Source organism: Protopterus annectens, chromosome 2.part1, assembly GCF_019279795.1.
Source record: "Protopterus annectens isolate FY-2018-M chromosome 2.part1, PAN1.0, whole genome shotgun sequence".
NCBI lineage: Eukaryota > Metazoa > Chordata > Ceratodontiformes > Protopteridae > Protopterus > Protopterus annectens.
In genome coordinates this window covers 941,822,088-941,845,922 of record NC_056729.1, presented here as the reverse complement: position 1 = coordinate 941,845,922, position 23,835 = coordinate 941,822,088, and the positions used below count along the sequence as shown (strand labels likewise).

General features: G+C 37.1%; 1 protein-coding gene across 1 annotated transcript in view; it reads right to left on the bottom strand.

Annotated features, from left to right (window-relative positions):
* Window positions 1-23,835, bottom strand: part of LOC122794922 (probable ATP-dependent RNA helicase DDX60) — a 2,165,155-nt gene that overhangs the window by 1,824,071 nt on the left and 317,249 nt on the right. Inside the window, exon 4 of the mRNA XM_044063515.1 lies at window positions 16,910-17,269. Coding sequence (XP_043919450.1) covers window positions 16,910-17,269 — 360 coding nt within the window. The remainder of the gene's footprint in view (window positions 1-16,909; window positions 17,270-23,835) is intronic.

Sequence of the window (23,835 nt, the reverse complement as noted above, 5' to 3'; positions counted from 1 at the left end):
CTTATTTTTATTTGTAGAGGGGATGTCTTGGAGTTTGACAAGTTTATGCTAGATCTGCATAAAAATAAATTTGGCTTAGAATTTACATATAGTACCAACAAACAGAAAGTTCAGTTTTTAGATATTCTGCTTTATGTGGATAAACAGGGGTTTGTCCAATTCAAACCATTTCGAAAAGAGGTAGCTGCTAATAATTTTCTTCATGCGTCAAGTGCACATCCTAGGCACCTAATTGAAGCACTCCCTTATGGGGAGTTTAAAAGAATGTATGAACATACCTCTGAATCTAACCTTTTGAGTTTGGAATTTGATTTAGTTTGTGAAAGGCTATTAAACAGAGGCTATTTGGAAGCTTCGCTAAAGAAAAATCGTGCAAAGTTTGAGTATGATCAAAAACATCATATTATTAAGACATCTAATATTAACATTATTCAGAGGGACATAGATAAGGAAAATAGGATATTTTTTGTCACAAAAAAAAATTTTCTTTATTTTCTGATATTTTGTCTGATATTGTTAATTTCTTGTGGCCTCTAGTTTGTAGTAATGAAGACATTGGGCATCTCTTTCCAAAACATGTTTCTTTTTCATATGGTAGATATTGCAATTTAAAAGAAATATTGAAATTCAGACAGTTTGGGAATGATAAAAATATGTCAAATTTGGAAAAACAAGTTGGCATGTTTCAATGTGGCAAATGTAAGATATGTAGGAGGGTTAAGAACCTATCAGGCAGTGCTATAAATGGGGTTAAATATTTTGCTGAATACAAATTTAATTGCTGCTCTTGTGGTGTAGTTTATATCATTGGTTGTGACTGTTTAGTACCAAAATATTATATAGGTCAGACAAAGCGACAACTCAAAAGTCGTATATTAGAACATATTGGGGATGTAATGTAATGCTAGAACGAGCAGTCCTATATTTGAACATTTTCAAAATACACACAAAGGGTCTGCAGATTCATTATTTTTTAGTGCTTTAGCAAAACCTAATGCTTCTTTTGGAGGTAATTATTTAAAAAGTCTATTGAATTTAGAAAGTAGATTTATCTTAAAATATGGAACATTAAAACCTCGAGGGTTAAACTTAGAAGTTAATTTAAATGTTTAATCAATATTCTAAGTCATTTTGATAGGTATTTATTGTCATAGAGTTGATAGAAATAGTATGAATTGTGTATTGTCTCTTTAAAACTGAATGTTGTCTTAATTAATCATTTTCAATTATATGTAATTATGTTTAATTGGCAGTATTAGTATATATACTGCATTTGGAAGTTTGTGTGTTATTCCTTTGAAGGCTGTTGGGGCCGAGGTACCGGAATAAATTTTTATCCTGCATTCCTGCTTTACTTGGTTTGTCAAATAATTTGTGCACTGCTGTTGGTTGTTAATAATTCCTGTAACTCTATTTTCCCCACAATCAGAAATCAGCATCATTTTCTGTTTCAGCAAACCTGTAACATGCTGTTGATATTTAAGCATATGAAACTGGCAGCTTAAAGCCCTGATTGCCAAGGCTGCAGACGTATAAACCTTCTTATCCCATCTATCCAGCGCCCTAGAATCTCTATCAGAAGGGGTAGGATTTTTGGCTGTAGAGGCCTTTACACCCTTGGGACCCTGTGAAATAGTCTCAGGATCAGCCGCAGAATTTTTGAAAAGAAATTTGTGGGAGTCAGGAACCCTGTAATATCTGTCTGGCTTACTAGGAACCGGAGGCAGGAATCAGGAGCCATGCTTGATTCCAAAAACACATCATCAACAATGTCTAATAAAGGAGGTATTGCCAAAGGCCTATGCTGAGGAAAAAGAAGGAAATCCCTAAGCCTCTTTTTTGATTCAGAGAAGTCCTAACTCTTCCAGTGAAAATGTTCCCTTAAAGTATGCAAAGTCTCCAAAAGAGTAATCCTCAGGAGGAGATGCAGAAGGGATGGATTCCTCTGCATCAAAATCCTCACAGGGTAGAATAGAAAGTTCCTGATCAGAAGTGGAATCAGAAGAAATGGAAACCTGATCTGAAGATTCACAGCCAGTGCCTTGCCTAGGCCTCTTAGCGGGGGGGTTGGGAACCCCTGATCAAGGTAATTAAATCCTCAGCCATTTTGATCATCTGTTTTTTAGACATAGGGGCCTGAGCACGTGGCTCATGCCTCAGTTTTTTAGACATAGAAATAAGTTTTTGATCTTGTTTTAAATTTGGGGTTTGAAAACTCAGGCCGTTGCTGGCTGAGCCCACCCGGGAGGTTTTCCCAAGTTCATACGGATATTTGCATAGGACCAAAGGGTTGGACTTTTTTTAGAGAAAGTATAGGGTTTTAAAATGCCAATGAGAGGGCCCCCTTGGGCTTAGGAGAACTCCATTTTTTAAACCTCCTTTTGTCTCTCTCTTTCCCCTTTGTAAGACCGGACAGTTAGCCAACAGGTAAAAATTTGGCAAAAATTTGAAAATTTCCGACGCTTTTTGTGATTAAACTACCCAAAATCAAGCAACCAAGATTGGGCCTGGGCAAGGAAGCAGCTAAAAATCCTTTTGGGAATTTTTTGGAATCCCAATATAATTCGAATCTAAGCCAAAAGGTCCAAGGGGTCCTTTTTAAGGAAATTTTAAAACTTGTTTTCGGGTCGCGAATGGCCCTTTGGAAATCTTTGTTTGGGCCTGCACGGGCTGAATAAATGGGGCCCCATTGAATTTCGATGGAAAAAACAAACCCCCCGGGGAAAATTTTAATACCCACTTGTCCTGGGTAATTAACTGCCAGTTTGAACATGAAGTGCTAGTTTTCCCACCAAGGGGTTGCCAAAAGATAAGTGCTTGGTGCTGGTAGAGGAAAGTCATTGAGACTGCTTATTGTAGTGTGGTGCTTTGTTTCCTCCAGATTTGGAGGTGGAAGCACCCCATTGCTGATCTGTAAGAACCCTGTGATTGGTATGTGGAGCCTTTTGATCGCCTGAATTTGCTCCTGAGTGCCCCTGTTGGACACAGGAAAGGACCAATTTTAGTAGGCCAGTGCCTACTGAACCTGGGTGGCTGCACTTGCAAGAAATCTTTTACAGTTTGCACAGACTTAGCTTTGTCTTCCATTTTCTTTAAAACCTCTTCTGCCTTATTACCAAACAGAGTATCATGCTGCAAAGGTGCATCCAACAATTTAGCTTTAACATGATCAGGCAGATTTTGCTCCTTGAGCCAGGCATGCCTTCTAATCACAGATCCAATAACGGCCCTACAAGAGGCCTCCAAGGAATCAAAACCACATTGCAAAGTATGCTTTCCAACCTGTTCTGCTGCATGCAATAATTCCTGTAACTCTATTTTCCCCACAATCAGAAATCAGCATCATTTTCTGTTTCAGCAAACCTGTAACATGCTGTTGATATTTAAGCATATGAAACTGGCAGCTTAAAGCCCTGATTGCCAAGGCTGCAGACGTATAAACCTTCTTATCCCATCTATCCAGCGCCCTAGAATCTCTATCAGAAGGGGTAGGATTTTTGGCTGTAGAGGCCTTTACACCCTTGGGACCCTGTGAAATAGTCTCAGGATCAGCCGCAGAATTTTTGAAAAGAAATTTGTGGGAGTCAGGAACCCTGTAATATCTGTCTGGCTTACTAGGAACCGGAGGCAGGGAATCAGGAGCCATGCTTGATTCCAAAAACACATCATCAACAATGTCTAATAAAGGAGGTATTGCCAAAGGCCTATGCTGAGGAAAAAGAAGGAAATCCCTAAGCCTCTTTTTTGATTCAGAGAAGTCCTAACTCTTCCAGTGAAAATGTTCCCTTAAAGTATGCAAAGTCTCCAAAAGAGTAATCCTCAGGAGGAGATGCAGAAGGGATGGATTCCTCTGCATCAAAATCCTCACAGGGTAGAATAGAAAGTTCCTGATCAGAAGTGGAATCAGAAGAAATGGAAACCTGATCTGAAGATTCACAGCCAGTGCCTTGCCTAGGCCTCTTAGCGGGGGGGTTGGGAACCCCTGATCAAGGTAATTAAATCCTCAGCCATTTTGATCATCTGTTTTTTAGACATAGGGGCCTGAGCACGTGGCTCATGCCTCAGTTTTTTAGACATAGAAATAAGTTTTTGATCTTGTTTTTGTTGCTGGCGCTGGTTTAACATAAAAATGTTGAGGCCTGAAAACACCCTCAGAAGCCGGTAACTGCTCAGCTGCTCCAGACCCATCCAAGGGAGAGACATCCGCTAGTTCAATACTCTGATATTCTCGCGGCATACCGGACTCCAAATGGGTCTCGGTAGAGGCCTGCGACTCAAAAGTAGCAAGTATCAGGGGCTGCAAAAGTGTCTCACTGAGTACTGGCGAACCGGCGATTGGCTTAGGAGAAGCTTTGTCATCTGTTTTGGACCTCGACGGTCTGTCTCTGTCTTTTTCTTTGCATTTTTTTATGAACTCCAGTAGTCGGACAGCTCTCCGACGACATTTCAGGATAATTAAATCTTGGACCAAAATATTTAGAAATAAAAATATACCGACGCTTAATAGTGCATTGGTTAAATCTAGCACAAAATCGACAGCAAGGCACATTGTGATTAGGGCCTAGGCAAGGAATGCAGTACAAATGAAAATCCTTATGTGGTATTTGCTTCTCACAAGTAATGCAATTATTAATTTTTACTGACATCGGTAAGGAGCAAGAAAAAGTTTCCCCAATGGGGTACTTAGCTTTATTTTGAAGACTTCGGTTCTGAAACTCGAATACGAAAATTTCAGGAGTCAGCCGACTGGCATTTGTGAACTCTTTCTGCTTTGGGCACTGCACGGCAAGAAAGACTGAATAAAATGGCGTCGGCTGCATGTTTTATACCCCTGACGACCTGCCGCCATGGAAGAGGAGACAGCAACCGATGCAGGACCCAAGACTTTGTAATTCAGGCTGACTGAGGGCAACCTACCAGCAGACTACGCAAATGTAATGACTGCAACAGTGAAACACGAAGAACATCATAACTGTCTGTGAACAGCTAATATATAAAAGCAGCATTTACCTTTTTTAGCAAAGTTATGGAAAATAATGGGAAATTAATAGTCTGATACTGGTCTCTGATACTACCTTAGGAAGGATTGGTTCTCAGTGAAACTCTTGTCTTTATGGAAAATCAGTTAAGGAGGTTTACATGATAAGGCCTGTAATTCAGAAATTCTTCTGGCAGAAGTTAATGGTACTAATAATATAGTTTTCCAGGATAAAAACTTTAGATCACATTCAGCTGATGGTTCAAATGGAGGTTGAACAATGGTTCGTTAACACTAGTTCAGGTCCCAAGGTGGAGTAGTATCTTTGTAAGGGGATTTTAGCAACAGCATTCTTTTTAAGAAGCATTTGCATAGCTTATGAGGGGTCAAGGAGGATCCTTCAAAACCATTATGTAAATTAGAAATAGCTGCCAATTGAATTTTGGTGGTAGACTGGGAAGCACCTGCCTTGAAAAGTGAAGCTAAAAATTGTAGGATTTTTATCAATGGGTGTTGAAAAAAGGCCAGCATTGTTGTCATGAGCCCAAAGGGTAAACTTCTTTAATTTTCTAGCATAGAGTTTGTGCGTAGCTGGCTTATGAGAGGCTAAAAGGATATGACGTACCCGGGAAGAAAGTGAGATATATTTCTATATATATTTTTATATATTTTTTGTTTTTTATTCTTTGTTACAGATTCTGAAATTCTTGTCATGAGGTTTGAATTGATTGTATTTATTTACACTAAATTTAAAAGCTAATACTATCTTATAGTTCAGTATTTAATACTAGTCATTGAGACTGCAATACAGCAGAATGTTAATCCTACTCCTATGTCTATTGAGCGGGGTTTCATAATCGTTTCTTTGTTTGCAGTATTTGCCATTAGATTTCATCCTAATGGGACTGCATATCAGGACCTATTTATGTATTCCTTAAGGTTTATACATACTTTTGGATACTGGCTGTGCCTTGATTGTTTAATGCCAGAATCTATTTATAGTCGTGGATTTACTATATAATTTTTGCTATGTATGGCCTGCGTTAAGCAAGCTGCTATATGTGATACTTCAATTTACTATGATATAAATACTACCTTATTTGACCACAGGCTTGTTTCCACAATGAATATCGTCTGTAGAATACCTTGAATTAATATATTATAATGATATAGTTTTTACAGTAATCCTTGAGACTAAGTAAAATGTTAACTGATCTAACTATTTTGAAATGAACATCCATATATCGGAAAGTAACAATATATGATGGAAACTTATCCTTTTTAAAAAACAAACTGGGATTGTTAATCAGACATTCTAGCGAAGTTATACTTCACATTGCTTTCCTTTCCAAATATGGGTATGGCTTCCTGAACTGATTTACAATGCGGTGTTTGAGTAATTTTATGTATCCTATGAATTAATATGATATTTATAGAAAGGTATAGGTACAATGTTGTGCTTAAAATGAAATATTCAAATAGGTTTTATATATTGGTTTTAATACAATGCTAGATGGTTTAAAATAGCATTATTACTTTTTATTTAACTTGATTGTCTATCATTATTAACAGTTAAGCTAATTGATTTCAATTAGTTTGATTAGTTTGTTAATTATGACAAAGGGTTTCTATAAAAGTGTATGGATTTTTTATATGATTGTAACCTGATGAACTTGTTACAATAAATGCTACTTGGAATATATCGTGGTGGTTTCGAGCAGTTTTTTCAACAAGAAAGTGAAGGTAGCCTGACTATTAATGGAACTGGAGAAACCAAGCTGTCAGAATGAGGTTCATAATGTTTGGGTGCAGTAATCCCTCTGGATGGGACAAAAGGTCCAGAGCCAGGTTCAGAATCCAAAAATGTTGAATAAGGCCAAAGAAAGGGGAACTGTATCTATTGAGGCCGATAAGGTGCAATGAGGATTACTTTGTTCTTCAGCCTGATTGTTTTCTGTAGGAATTTTGGAATTAGAGGAATCGGGAGAAAGGCATACAGTAGTCTGGAGGGCCAAATGTGGAGAGGAGTATTTCTCGGTGACTCCCCCGGAGGGGGGATCAGGGCAAAGTAGTTGCTGCAATTGTTGTATAGGGGAGAGGCAAATAGGTCACAGCAAGGCCAGCTCTACAGATGGAAAATCCTTTCCATCACCTTTGGACTGAGAGATCACTCATGAGGCAGGAGAATATACCTGCATAGTTTGAAATACTATCAGAAAACAGTTGGAAGAGCTTGCCCAATGCCACACTGTCAGCGCTTCTCAACATAGGGGATAAGACTTGGTTCCTCCATGTTTGTTGATGCACCAAACTACTGACATATTGTCTGTTTGGATGGCAACTGTCCCAAAGAAAGAGCAGACTGAAATGCTTGCAATGCTAAAGGCACTGCCCTTAGCTCCAGGACATTGATATGCAAGTTGGCTTCTGGTGGGGATCAAGTGCCTTGGACAATCTTGGCTAGATAATGCCCCCCCCCCCACATCTGGGAGGCATCAGTGATCACTATGGCTTTGGGTTGTGATGGGACAAAGGGGTGGCCTAGAAGAATGTATTTGAAATGTATCCACCAAGTTAAATCTTTTCTGCAAAGATTGATGATCAAAACGGGTCTGAAATTTGTTGGTGCAACACTGACCATTAAGATGCTAGCAGCCACTGTAGTATTCTCATGTGATATCTTGCTAAGAGAACTAGAATTATCATTGCTGCCATGGAGTATAATGCTTGTAGGACTAGATGAGCACTTACTTCCCTGCTGCTGATTACTTTCTGGACTTGAACTCTGATTTTGTGCAGTCTCAGACAGGGAAGACAGACTGTGGAAGTTTTGAACTCTAACTTCTGAGATGGGATTAATTTTCATTTTTTTGTAATTTACAGTTATTCTCACAGAAGAACAAATGTGAAGTACATGGTCTCTTGCTTCTATCAGTTGATGCTTGGTCATAGTGGTAATGAGCCAGTCATCTAGATACGGAAATACCCAAAATCCCTCAGTCTCAAGTGAGCTGCTACTACTGCCATACACTTGGTGAACACCCTGGGGTGTGTGTTAAGACCAAAGGGCAAAACTCTGGACTGATAGTGACTGGCTCCCAGCCAGAAGTGGAGGAAGCTTCTGGATCACTTGTCCATTTTTATATGGTAATACACACACTGAAGATCTATTGAGCACGTCCGGTTGCCCTTTTTAAAAAATGGAAGAATGGACTATACCATGACCATCCAGAACTTGGTTTGGCAAACTGATTTTTTCATTACATTTAGATCCAAAATTGGGAGAGGAGCATTGTGGGTAAGGGTTAAGCTCAAGGGTTTTTGGTTACCGCGAACTATAAAAATGGCTGAATAAGTTCTGATGCAAGGAACCAAGCACATATGTTGAGGATAAAATTAAAATTGACATCTGACCAAATGTTAAAATAATGCAATAGTGAAAAGCTTGAATAAACATATTATGACTAATGCATCTGGTAGATAAATAAACAAAAAAAGAAGCAACTGTGTGAAGTACAAGATACTTAAATAATTTTGATATATTCTGGCATTTGCCATGACTGGTGCCACTGAACAGCACTAATTGGTTTGTAACAGTAGCTGCTGCTCTTCTTATTATGGAAGCCAATCCACAGACATAGTATAGGCTCTGAGATCCAGTAGTCAAATTCTCAGCATGTGTCCACCACAATAAGCTTTTCCTGACTGCCACTGACAATGTGACTGTGTGATGCACAGATTGTCAAGCTTGATCCCACTAGGTCCAAAAGGTTCACAGCAGAATCCCTATATTGAGCTGGGCACGGGGAACTATTTAGCTGGAAGCAGCCATTAAAGCTAGCACCTTTAGTATTTTACATATATATTTTTATATATGTTTTATACATAATATACATATATATTATGCCGTTGCCTTGACCACATGTAGTCTTAGCCTGTCCTACTGTATAACCTGTTGCATCTCCTAACTTTCTCTCTCTGTCAGTAACTTCTGCTTAAACTACCCTCCTAAACCCTCAGCTCTACTACTATAGCCCTACTATAGCCCCCTCCTTTCTCTCCCACCTCCCATTCTCCACACTATTTATCTTTTTCCCCCACTTCCTATTAATGTCTGTACATTTTCCTTCTTTTGAACAGCCATTATCGTTTTGTTTTTACTGTCATATCTACTAAATTTAGACCACTGCTATCAGTGCAACCCTTAATGTTGATAATTATTTCTTTTGATTTTCTCTTTATAATTAATTTCGCATTTGCAATGTATTTTTAATAGTTTTTGTCCAGTATGTTTATCTTTGCTTATGTTTTCTGGGGCTCTTTCCTCTTGGGTCTCCATTGAAAATGGGATGCTTACTATCAACGCAATGCAAATAGTTAATAACCTTTTCTTTTTTACAATTATTTTCTATTGTGATTGTTATTTAATATTTGTATATGGTCACTTTATCTTTACTTATGTTTCTGGGGCTTTTCCCCTCAGGTCTCCACTGAAATGGGTTTGTTTTCAAACTCAGTTGGACTAACCTGGTTAACAAACAAATATTGATCTTAAAAAAAATCTTGCCTTCTGGCAAGTAGATGAGAACTGCAATCACTAAATGATGAGAAACACTTGAGTTTCTAACAGGATAGGGCTGGCCATTTCATAGTGTGAACATTGGCTATAGATAATTGCCACTGTTGAAGTGACATTCTGACCCAGTGTGCATTGATGGGAAAAAAGGTGTTGGGGTGGATCGATCTGAGGTTCAGACTTCATATAATTTTAAAAAATATGCTAATAGTCTGTTATTCTGACAACTTTCTAAGAATACAAGAGCAAAATTAAAAAAATATATCCCTGATTTTGGGCTCTTGTCCTCTGTTCATTTTTTAAGAGGTACTTTCTTCCAAGAGGGTATAAGTGGCAATTTTACCAATGGCTGCTGTTGGAAGCATCATTTCTTTAACTTTAGAAAGTACTACTTAAGTCTTGCCTTCAGTCCTGATCTAGTAGTCATCTAAAGGCTGTATAAAGGTGAAAGCTATGAATATTTCCAAAAAATAATAGGGGCAAGTCAAAACTGCATCTGAATAATAGAGGTTCCAAATTAACAATAAAATTGGAACTATACTTGGCAAGTGTACCTCATTATGAGGAATATTATTTAATTTAAGGCTTAAAGAGCCATGCTACTAGCATTTCCACAATGAAAAGAGTCAGTCATATATTAAACTGTTAGTAAAGTTTTTAACTGACATCCATAGTAAATGATGCGGAATAATAGCAAATCAACAAAATAGCATTTTACAGCTATCAAATGTCAGATGTTAAGCACTCTGTGAGGTTCCTAGTTGTAGTTGTTGCTAAGCTGTTAGTATGTGCCCCATATGTTGTCCATTTGTTGAGCATCATAAGCAGTACTGTTCTAAAGTCTACACATGGATGATTATGAGTAATGCTTGGAACTGATTCTCACTTTATTTTCATTTTATTTTATATTTTGCACATTTCACTTTATAAAGAAGAACATAGTTGTTATTAAAACAGCCTGCATCAGAAAGGGCAAGATGTAAGTCAGAAAATGTCACTAAAGTGGTTAATCCAGGATGTCTAGCATCCCTGCGTTAGAAATGAAAAGAATGTCATAAATGTTGTTAATCTTGAATATCTTCCATTAGAAACATCAATCCCCGTTTGCCATTTTATAAACATTTTCATATTTATAATTATATTTTCATAATGGAGAGCTATACGTTATTGAGATGCATAAAGTGGAATGTCAAGGTAGGAGACAGAAAAAAGACTCCTGTCAATTTTCATACACATTTCATTATAGGCGATAATGCAAGTTGCTTCCTAATAACAATGGAGATATGCAATATTAATCAAGTAACTTACAAACTACTGTATGGCTTAGATGATGTTGACATTTATACTTTAAGATGTACATACCTCTTAACTACTACAATGTGGCATAGTGCTATGATTATGGCCCTCAGATTTACCCTGGCTCCTTTTAGATTTGCTATGTTCTTCATAAACTCAGAACTGTTAATGAGGTGCATCATTTATTAAATATATAAGTAAACTAAGCCTATAGAACGATTCACTAACTACACAGGGTCAAATGTATAAAGAACGTCTTATGTGAAAAATATGCAAGTGTTCTTTCTGAGCTTGGAGGTTGAGAGATATGTTTAGCATTATCTGTAATGTAAATTATACATTAAGTATTTTTTCATATTTCGGTAAATATATCAATAAACAAGCAGCACTCAGTTAAGAATTTCTTGATGATATGTGAATGTGAAAACTCACCATGTCTGGGTAAAAAAAGTGTTCTAACACTGTATGTTTAGGTTGTGTAGTTTCCAAGATATGAAAAGTTGTGAAACTTTAGAGAAAAATATAATTATTCACTCTTGTACATTATACTGTTTTACTGTATTAAGGTAAAGACTGTCAATGACCGGCTACGATCATTGTAAAGAAGACTTTTTACTGCTAACGTTGCTATTTTTACCTTTTTAATAGCATTTATTTCTCACATTGTAATTGCATTTGTCTTATTTTTAACTTAGTCTTTCAGAATATACACTGGAATGTAACGATGCATTCAGGTCACTTGAGGTATGACTTTCCACAACCCATGTGTAGATCTGAATATGCATATGCTATGTTAATTAGCTGCCACTGACTTTAAGGTTCTTTGTCCCCAATTCTCTCATCTTGAAATTGAGAGGTATGATTCATCTTGAAATTGAGAGGTATGCTTCTGTGACCTTGCTGAAGCACATAGAGACTGAAAGACCAAATACAAAATCACACCAGTCTTCTCCTGGTCTAGCATGTCTTTCCCTCCTTAAGGCTAGGGGAACTTGATGAAGAGAAGATTCTGGCTAGGCTTGTAATGCTTTGTAAACTGACTTCCAAGTACTTACTTATAAACCTATAAACCAACACCACTGAAATCTCACAGAAAAAGATATTAAGTGCTTTTGACTTCATCTGATTGACTGCAAATGTGAGAAAGTACATTAAATAGCATGCAAATCCATGCATGTCATTAGAAACACCAATAAAAAATAAAAGAGCTAAACCTGTTATATAACCAAACAAATTTCTGGACATTTATATTAAAAGTCTTGATTAAAATTCTGAATTTCTATTTTTACTAATTTCTATTTTTACTTTATATATAGACTATCCCCATTTTAACTATCCCTTATGAGACCAAATGAACATACGAATTTTCATACTTTACTTGGCGATGTAGTGACTTCTTGTGTATATATTTCATATATATATATATATATATATATATATATATATATATATATATATATGTATAATTTTCTCGGAACGAGATTGTTGTCTGTTTTCTTTAGATAGGTATTTGTATTGTTTATTTGTGTTTTTGAGTTACCATATTGTTATTATTTGAAAAAAGAAAATTGAAATACAGAGATTTTGGAAAAAAAAATGCTATATTATCCTGGAAAAATCTACAATTTAGCAGCGTACAACTTTAATACATACCTAATGTTTACTGACTCATTTAAACACGGGCTGACTGTTGCTTATAGCCACAGTTGCCAGCAGAACTGTTTTATTTCTAACAATGTTGCCATATCAACCCACTACATATTCCATTATGCATAATCCAAAACAAAAAATAAAACTTTTTGAATCCTTCACAAACAACGAAATGTCTGTATAGAGCCTCTGTTTTTTTGGTTGCTTTTGATTGTAAAATCTGTTCATACACCCTTTGTGACAGCTTGTGAGATGTTCTACCCTAATGTCTTGTAACTGCCATATAAAGCCACATACACTACAAAAATGGAAATGCAGTCACAGTGTTTCATCATTCCAAATCAACATCAAGCCCCCCTTTTCCCATTTTGTATAATGGGTCGGGATGTCACATCAACAGTGACCATCACCTACAGCCAATGTTCACACCACTGGGTGGGCACACACATACACACCAGCTCAGAGTTAAATGAGTCAGTAAACATCATATGTGTATTACAGCAACAGGCTGCTAAATTGTAGTTCACTCCAAGATGGCATAAAACTTTGTCATGAACATCTATATTTAAAGTCTGTTAGTTATAGCATATGATTAAGGCTATGAGTTGTTAAGGGACTGCTTTCTGTTGCACAGTGTTTGATTCCCACAGCCTTCAATTGCCTACTGCAGCAACTTGAGCAATTCACTTAACCAGACTGTGTTGAGTAGCAATTAAGGAATATGGCTAGGCTCTTCAGTGGTATACTTGTCTGTAACTGCCTATGAACTTTTATATAAAAAGTTTTAATTAAAAAAAATGTTCAAGAAGTTGTCTGGTTATACAACAAGTTTTACTGGTGTTTCTCATAGTATGAAGCTGAATTCGTAGGTCAGCTTCTCAGTATTACAGTCAGTATGATTATGTGTTACGAATAAAAGCATTAAAGCAAATTGTGCCCTTTTTTTCTCATCTCCCCTCAAAACTCAACAGCAGAAATAAAGTAAATCTCTAGATTATCTTCAGTAAAACTGTTGAGACTTACCCTACTATAGATAGTGTGGAGAGTTCCTCGCCATCAGTTCTACTACTTAATGCCGAAAATGTTAGACAATACTATACTTAGCACAGAAAATATTATTTTTTACTGAATTATCACTTTACCCCTTTTAGCACCTACTGTTCCCTCCCCTCCTCCCTTTGTCAGAGCGATAAATTGTTTAGTGTTACTGTTCATCTGGAAGAGAATTTATGTATTTTCCTATTTCATAGTGTGTACTCTCATATGTTCACATTTTATCAAATGAAACTGCTGTATTTGAATGGTTTATTATAAACTGCCTGAAGCTTGTGTAATGATAATTCCCTCACCATAAACTTCATCTGTATTTGTTGATGGAATTGTTACTGCTTGTGGATACAAATGGAAGAAGCAGGATTGCTGAGTGTCAGGTTTACTTCAAGATTTAATCCACAAATTTCTAATTTCATTATATCTACTTTGCTACTGCAAGCCTTTAATTACAGAAGAGAAACAAAAATCTGAACGGCTCCACTATGTCTGATCCCTTAAGGCAGTGGTAACAAGGTACATAATTTGTTAATAAACAACAAAGACAACAATGAAGGAAGCAAGGTGCTGACCAAAACACAGAACCAACAAAACAAAGCACCAGTCCTTAGAGGTAAAAATAAATAGATAAACCAAGGTTGGAATGAACAGCCGTTTAGTCACATACACATAAACGCCAAATGTTTGAAAAATAAGTGTTTTCGTCTCCCATGGATTTCATCAGATAATATAAGGATAAAGAATAAAACAGCCCTCCTTTCTTTTTATATATAAACCCTTCCCCCTTCCTTTAATTGAACAATTAACCCAATGCAAACTCATTAACAACCACAAAACAATTGCTAAAATTCTACTTGGTTTATATGCAAAATCCTACTTGTTTTATACATATAATCTTTTAATTAAAAATATATAAAAAATATATATATTGTTATTGAAAACCAAGTTTAAAACCACAAAATAAAAATTGCATGTTAAAATAAAAATAAACATCACAGTGTACAAGGTTTTTAAAACAACCTGTAATCCAAGAATAAACTAAGCTAATCCACCCTATTGCTGATCAAAACTGTCATCTAGTGACCAAATCCCTATATTACACCTACAACTTAGAAGCCCTCATCTTCAAAATAGGAACAATGGATATATGTTCATTAAGACCAGGAAATTGACTGGCCTTCAGTACCAGCTGCCAATAAAGTTCCCTAACTTCAATTCTGGTCTCCCAGCGGCCATCCTGTTCCACCTTTTCCAGAACAAAAAAATTCCTCCTGCATCGGCACATATCAATGCAGGTTTCTATAGGGCATTGTTACTATCCTTGTTTTCAATGGCATTCATATGTTCATAAATTCTTCTCTTAAGCTTGCGTGTAGTCTTGCCATGTAAAATGCCCCACAGCCTTTACACGTGGCAAGATACACCACACCATCACTATTACAATTAGTAAATGAATTAGCTCTAATCGTCCTGTCCCTCACTTCAACATGCACACGCCCCTGATTCAAAATGTAGGGGTATTGTACACAGGTGCCGCATTTGTAAGTACCCAGCCTCCTATGATTGTGTGGTTCTTGGTTGCTGTTCTCTAAAAGCTCCTTGATATTCTTTCCTCTTCTATAGGTAAACTGTAATGGGTTTCTGAACAAAATATCCAAGTCTGAGTACCCTTTGAACTTTTCCCAGTGCTGATTGATAATACCCTTAATTCTATGTGTATCGGTGTCGTATTTCATAACAAATGCCCCTGTACGTGCTGAATCCCCCTCCTGTTCTATTCCATTCCCTTTATCTCTACCTCTTCAACTTGTAGTGTTTTCACTATGGCCCAAAATAGGGCAAAATCTCCCTTTTCTTTCTTCTAATACGTCTACCATGACCTCCTCAATTAAATCTAAGGGGTACTTCCTTCCCAAAAACATATTTTTCAGATTCAAACTTTCCTTCTCATAGTCTGAATCTTTGGATGTCATCCTACTACTACGTATAAACTGACCCCTAAGGATACTCCTTTTTTATTTAAAGGGGTGTTGACTAGTAAAATACAGGTAAGAGTTAGAAAAGGTACTCTTCCTGTAAACCCTTGATTCAAACCCCTGACTCTCCTTCACTTTCCTCAGGGTCACATCCAGGAAATCCATCTCTTGGTGTGTGATAGAGTGTGTAAATTTTAAAAATTCAGTAGTGTGGTTTAAATTGTGGATGAATTCCATCAATTTAGCCTCTGTGCCAGTCCAAAATATGCAAATATCATTCAAACAACGCTTGTAATAATTCCAATACTGTGCGTATTCAGAAGAAAAGACAAACTTTTCTTCCCATACCATAAAGGACAGTATTTGCATATGTGGGGGCACAGCATGCCCCCATCGCTACCCCATTAGCTTGCTTAAAAAAATTCCCCCTCGAAAAACAGGAAATTATACCACAATACAAGTTCCATAAGTGTGTAGAGCCTCCTTAAACCATTCCATCCCAGTTTGATGTAGAATCACATTAAACAAATCTTGAATGTCTAAAGTCACAAAAATAAGTGAATCAGTGTATAAGTCCTACTTAAAACTTCTAAGAAAGTCCCAGGAGTACTTCAGGATTCCCCCAGCCATAGTCCAAATCCCTTTGAGTTTTAAATCCAAGTATTTGGCCAACGGATACGTTTTGGAACCTGTCGCCGCCACTATGGGCCTCATGGGGGGGTCCTGGGAGTTCTTATGAACCTTGGGGATTCCAAAAATAGATGGAATCCTGGGGTGGTTGGTAGTTAAATACCTGAAAGTGTCCAGGTCAATAAGTTCATCTTGAAGCATGTCATTCAGACCAAAATCAATCCTATTATAAGCCACTTTTTTTCATTTTTGGACACTCAAACGTATCTGGAATCATCATTCAACATTTCTAACATCTTACTACTGTACAAAATACTATCCATTAGTACCACCCCACCACCTTTGTCGGGTTGCATTACCCTAAGATACTTGTTTTGACTCAAGGTTCTAATTAGGTCACTTTCCTCCTTACTAAGATTGTAAATGTAACCTCCACACTTGAGGCATCCTCTTATTTCCTTCTCCACTTGAAACTCAAAATTCCTCAGTTGAGGATGGATGGGAGGGTTCATGGTGTTCGCCTTTTTAACCCCATGTATTGGACCCATCCTGTTCTGCCCCTGAAAAATAATTTCAATGTTCTTTTTCCTTGAAACCATCTGATGAAGTCCATGGGAGATGAAAACGCTTATTTTTCAAACATTTGGCTTATGTGTATGTGAATAAACGGCTGTTTATTCCAACCTTGGTTTATCTATTTATTTTTACCTCTAAGGACTGGTGCTTTGTTTTTGATAATTTGTTAATACTTACACGTTTGATTATCTGACGCATATAAAAACTACTCTGTACATGGTATCCATAAACACGCAGCGTGTCCCATATATCTCCTGAGGTGAGTGCAACATTTATTCCTGATCCAAGTGTATGGCTGATAAACATATTGAAGTATTCTTCAAACAGTCTACTGCCCTTCTCCTCCTTTTGGAGACCTTGATCAGAAATCATAATAAAGTACGGATAGTGCTCCTTCAAAAACATCTTCCATTCACATGACAGAAAGCTGGAAAACTCGCTGTAGACTGAAATCTTGGTGTTGTGTTGAAGATGAAGAACTAGAGCTACTCGAAGTGAATACAAATAGGGATCGTTTGACCAGAGATGTTCTGCATCCTATAAAATTAAGAAATTTCTTAAATTATTAATTAAAAAATAAACATGGAAAATGAAAACAGACAAGTTATAATCAGAGGTTACATTAAGTGAATCACACCTTCCTAAAAACTGCAATGTTACAGTTGACTGCACTCATCAATGTATCACATAATATTTCCTTTCTAAAATTAACATAACTGACTTTGTCAGGTAGGTACACCATACTGACATTGTACACATCATGCATATTCATTATGCATAAAATCAACACACACACAGAAATGACTGCTATATCCATCAACTGCATCTATCATTATGTCACACCAAAGGAGGAAATTACTTCTGTCCTGCTGCAATAAAAAAGGTCTAGATGCATCATCACATACCATATATGAAATGACTCTCCTAGCAAGAGCAGTGAAAGTCTCCTCACTAAAGGTTAGGGTACTGCTCTGTAATACTTACTTTCTGTTTTTTCTTTCTTTTTTTAATTTGTATTTCTGAGTCTAAAGTTTGAAAGGAAAGCTTTATAACACAATCACCAAAGTGTGAGGCTAAGAAAGAAGCCAAGGAAATTATGTTTGGTTAGCCAAGGAACAAAGACAGGTTCTTCATGACATAGTCTACTTTTTAGCTTCAACTGTAAATGTTAATACAACTAAAATCCATGGTGATAACAAAAGACACAATTCATATATTTATGGACAACATATGAAAATGGGGTCCTCATATCTACACTTAAAAGAATAAAAGCTTTAGAATTCAAATGAAAATGTAGATCAACAGAATGACTATGGTAAAGACTAGGGTAAAGTATTAACTATGCAGGTAACCATCTTAACCAAGAATAAATAAGTTATACTAATTTTAAACCAAACTTCTGAGGGGTCAGGAAATAGCTTTTTTAAAGTTTTGGTAACTCTAACAGATACATTACAATTGATTAAGACCAATTACATTAGTGAATCTTCATTCATATCTAAAAATAACAATTCATACTACACAATATAAATGAATGCTTCCATTATCAATTTTATTTAAAGTTATAGAAAATTTAATTTTGTAATGCAGTTTAAAGAAAGTATCACATTTCTTATTTCAAATCATTCCACTTTTATGTATTAATGGATTAAAGTCTGACCACGTCCCAATTAAAAAGCAGCAAACAATGGTTGTTCATTGATTTATATCTTCTTAGCTTTACTCTTGTCGCACATCACCTACTCAGAGGTGATCTCTGCCTAACATACAAAGCTATGTCAAACCCAGAGCTGCTGGACATGCTCCACATAAAGAAATCCCAATTCCTCCGAGCTACACGCTCTAGGGACCTAAACCTTGTCACCACAATAAACAGAACATGCTGGAGGGATAGATTCCTGTCTCAGAGACTTCCCATACTCTGGAACAAACTACCTATCTATATCAAACAAACCTCTTCATTAGCACTCTTCAAGAAAAATCTTGATGATTGGATGGGAGAAAGGAAATTCACCCCGGGGATCGCTTCTGTGGCTCTGCTTGACAGGGGCACAGAAAAATAATTTTCTTGGGTGGCAAAAGCCAGAGTACCATTTGGCTAGGCTTATATAAGCCCTAGGGCTAATAGCCTAGTATCTACCTATGAACCTATATAATGAACTTTTTTATTTTTTTTTTCATCTGAGAGAAGCGGTATTACATTTTCTACATTACTCCACCCCAATTACAGCCTTTCTAGCTTAGGTAAATATTTATTTATTTTGTCTTCATGTGGTATTTTTATTCTGAAAACTATTAGTACTTTAGACCATAACATGAATTATAAACGTTAACATTAATGTCTTAACAGTGGGTGACAAGATAACTTGTCTCAATAACTTTGTACTGCTACTTTAGGTATCATGTTACCTTGGTTTTATTTTCTTTCTCTCCTTTATTTTAAAACAATCTCTCTTGCATAGCACAAGTGCAATATAATTATCTGTCTAACATAGCATCTGTGCTAACCAAAATAACTCTCCTATGTCTTCCAATTAAAATCATAAGGAAATTTAAGCCAGATGTGATATGTCATGATGTTCAGTAATATAACTTTTCACCTCTACTCCACAAACATGCTATTAAGACACATGTAGGCAACCCATTATTATGCACTCTAAGCACCATGAATAGTTAGTTGATCATAGCAACCAGCTGCAGTGTTTTCCCAGTAATCTGTAGTTGCAAGTCTATAGACTGTTGGGGATTTACAGATGTTCAGATCTTCTAGGCTGTTTTTTTTTCTTTAAGGTATGTTTTTTACACATCTGGAAGGAAACAAGCTAGGTGTGTGTGCAATGGTAACACCAGACACTACCCACAGCAGACTCAAGTCATAGTTTAATTACTATTTAATTTTACTACAATGAACATGCTGTGAGGGATGCCAAGTAACAGCAACTTGAAAGAAATAACTGTGGCTGTGTTTCACTACTTTTTCTCCTCACACATTGAACGGGTTCTTCAGGGTGGATATCTGTTTTTGGGATAGTCTGCAGAAGAAATCAATGGCCAGTTAGGCTGAAAACAAAAACATGATCATTGCTGTGCCTTGTGAGGATGGGAACACAATAATCTGAAAGCTACATGTTGAAATACATTAATGTTAGCATTTTTCTTTCACTTATTTTAACAGGAAAATACATACATCTGTGGGCAGTTGTAACAGTGCACACTACCAAAATTGCAATACCTTTGCATTATGTAATTTAATTTTATGGCAGTCAACATGGGCATGGGTTTCTCTATTGCAGCAAGTGAAATACATTAATGTGGCTGTTACTTCACCAGGTTTGGTGATTACACATCACAGGTGACTGACAGAAGTGGCTACCTCTGGACAGTGTTTCATGACAATAAGGATGATCGCAATGATATGATCATTGTAGCTTGTACAGGGTGGGGACAATGTTTATTGTACAACAGCTACAAGCTGAAATTGCTGTTATCATTTTTCATTCTTCTTTACCACAACCAACATCAGAATGGTACACATAACTGGCTATCTTTGGGGGGTAGGAAGGCAAAGAATGCATGAAAACACAAGTCGGTTGTGTGATCTGGCTAGCCTAAGGGTAGTGAATGTGTCTATGAACAACAAGTTGACAATTCATTACTTAACTCCAATATGTCTTTTACCTTCTTCACAATCATGCAATAGAGAAGTGCACAGAAAGCAGCTATTTTGTTTTGGGGGATAGACTGTGAATGAAAGCAAAGGACAATTACATGATTCAGGCAAAACAATCATTGACATTGCTACTTTGGGGGAAAGGCCTGAATATATATACCCAAGAACAACAGCTGGAAATAAATTACTGTGGCCACTCTTAATTTCCTCACAATCAAACGTCAGATGTGGATACAGAAGGAGACTGTCTTTTTAGATAGGGTTGAGGAGGCATGCTGTAATTGAAATCACAGTGTCATTACTTGATCACTCAAATAAAAATAACATGGTTTGTTAAGGGAGGCTTACATGTCTAACATCAGTACGCTGAAATGTGTTTCTATGGCTATAATATTTTTAATTTTCTTCTCATTGATATATCAGAATTTCCTCAACGAGACATTAGAAGTATAAAAAATGTTTGTATCACTTTGCAAGACAGATGAAGCATGAAACCAAAGGGCAGTTTACGGATGTGTTTTTTTTTGTGGGGGGTCAGTATCTATCAAACAGCAATATGGCCATTATACTTTGTAATAACTTCACAGTCAGTGTTGGTGTACAGTCTCAGTAGGGGCACACTTCACTGGGACAGTTTGAGTGTATTTTGTACCAAGTACCCAATTAGAAATCCCTTACAAAGATAGTCTGTGTCATGTACATCAGAATCGATATGAAGTGAAGTCCTTGGTGGCAGAATGACATTTTTGAGTGTGTTTTGTACCCATGTATCTGAAACAAAATCCTTGTTACTATTATTATAAACTACCTTTGGGAAACTGACACATTAACACTTATACATGGCTAGTAAAGCCATTGTTTCATGGAACTACTGTTGTCGTAGTCTAGTAATATACTTGTTTTCCTTCTGGGGTCTATTTGACCTCTGTATAAAGGCCTGGGGAACATTACTGTGAAAAATATATATATATATATATATATATATATATATATATATATATATATATATATCCTAAATGTCCATTATGTCAGAAAAAAATCCTACATATTTCACCAGAAGAAGTATTTTTTACTTCAAAATTGTCATGCCTACAAATCCATGCATTCATTTACATATGGTGTGATCTCAAATTCAACACTGAATTGCTGAAATTCCTGAGAGTAAGACAGAAGTCTAGGTTGCATTTTGTAGCTAACAGGTTTACATGTTCATACTAGGTTAACATCCACCAGGCTCTTTACAAGCTTATCTGTGCAACCTACATCCCAGTTTTGTCCCAGAGTTCCTTGGACCCCTATGGGGTATGTTAGTAAGGAAGTAGCTAAGGGTTATGTGCTTGTGTGTGTGGGGGAAATGTTATTTGGTGATTCATTTGCTTACTGTCAACCACTGTCCGTCAGAGACATGGTGGACAGGCCAGGTGTGAATTTGCAATTTCCCATCAATGATCAATGTTTCTTTTGAATGGGGTCAGGAATGAACTCTGCTTCACATAGATGGGGAACTTATGTCATAGTGCAGGAATCCTTTGAGACATATATGAGTCCCTACAGGAGGTTCTCTTTATGTTACAAAGTTAAGGTCCTTGAATCTAGTATCTCTGGTGTTGTTTGCTTTACAGATGTGCAAGAGGTCCATCACAACTGGATCAAAGGACGCCTTATATGCTAGGCATAGACTGCCTCCCAGTAACCTGTAGGACAATAAGTACAGGGATAGGACCCTAAGGCAATCTGTGTAGGACAGAGTATTCATACCCTGCATTCTCCTGGTAAGGAACCTTTGAGGGTGTTCCAACTGTTGCAGGTGCCTGGCTAGGTACATGTCAAAGAGGGGCATTGTACTCAAGGATGGGTCTAATAAGGACTGAGTAGAGTGGCACTGTTACTTCTTTGAGCCTGGATGTCATATCCTTGCTTATGAGTTGGGTGACATTGAATGATTTTCTTACTAACTTGGCTATGTGATGGTCAAACACCAGATTACTGTCTATATATGTTCCCAGATCCCTAACTATCAGGTCAACTCTTAGGGGTGTTTTAGTGATGAATTAATTAGTGTGGGTGGATGCTTTCCCAAAGGGCACTATAAGACATTTCTTTGCATGAAGTTTTAATCCCTGGCCTTCTGTGTTAGACCCTCTTGTAGAATACTGATGTCATGGGAAGAATCTATGATGCTCCCAATTTTATAGTCATCTGCAAAGTTAGTGAGCCAGAGGTCTTTGAAATTAGCTTTGACTTCTGAGAAGAAGATGCCAAACAACAGCAGGTCCAACACAGAACCCTGGGGTACTCTGATGGTGGCCGGTCTATTGGTGGAGATGGTCTCACCAATCCTGACTTCTTGGGTCCGATCTGTGAGCCATCTCGTAATCCAGCAAGTTATGTAGGGATTTATGCCAAGTGCTGAGAGTCTGTCAATACCTGACTGGGCTATTCTATCAAATGCCTTGACCAGGATAAGTAGATATATACGCACCGCTTTTCCCCATATCCATAGCCATGGTGACCTTCTAAAACCAACCAGGTGGATTTCACAGGGGTGGAGTGGGGTGGGTAGGGGGTGAAGTTTGAGCTAAATTTATCAGCCAGTAGATTTGCTATATCATCCTGGTCAGTGAAGGTTGTGCCATTTACCACGGGTTCTGCACACTGTTGAGTATTACTTTAAGATTCCTGACATAAATGAAGAAGGCATTCTGATTGCCTTTAACCTCAGAGGTTATCCTTGTCTCTTTTTGAGAGTTCTTTTTTTTTTTTTTTTCCATGACTGTTTTTTATTATATATTATTTTAAGATAATTTTTTGTTTTGTTTTTTTGTTTGCTTGTAGGCTAGGTAGGTAGGCAACTCGTGGGCAACCAGCCATACCATCAAGCAGCCAGGTAAATAATTCTACAGTAATAAATAGCTGTGCTGGGTTTGTGGGTGGGATGAATTTTGTTGAGCTACAGTCTCTTGATTTGTAGTTTGCTTTATATTGTTCTTTGCTTTATATTGTTTTTTGTTTGGTTTTCGGGGTTGATTTTATTTTCAGAAAAGATTTTTTTGAAAATCTAATTCTTTATCTAATATGTAATATGGGGATGATGATGTCTCATGTTTCATGTTGATGAGTACTATGAGTAGTATGTTCTTCTGGTTGGAGTATGAGGGTTGGCAGACTGGACCTGGACCAGGATTTGTTGGAACATGTGTGTGAGACTATGTAGGTATTGTGTCCCAGTCTCTCTACTACACCTCTGGGTACACCTCACCTCTTCGATAATTCATCTATAGGATATCACACCTCCACCTCTAATAGGGCTCCAAAACAGATATGAGCTCTATTGGTCATAAAGGGTGACCTGCAGCTGGCCAGTACATGGTAGGGAACCTTATCAATGGAGATTTGGATGTGGATGAACTCCAGGGCATCATCCTACTTAACC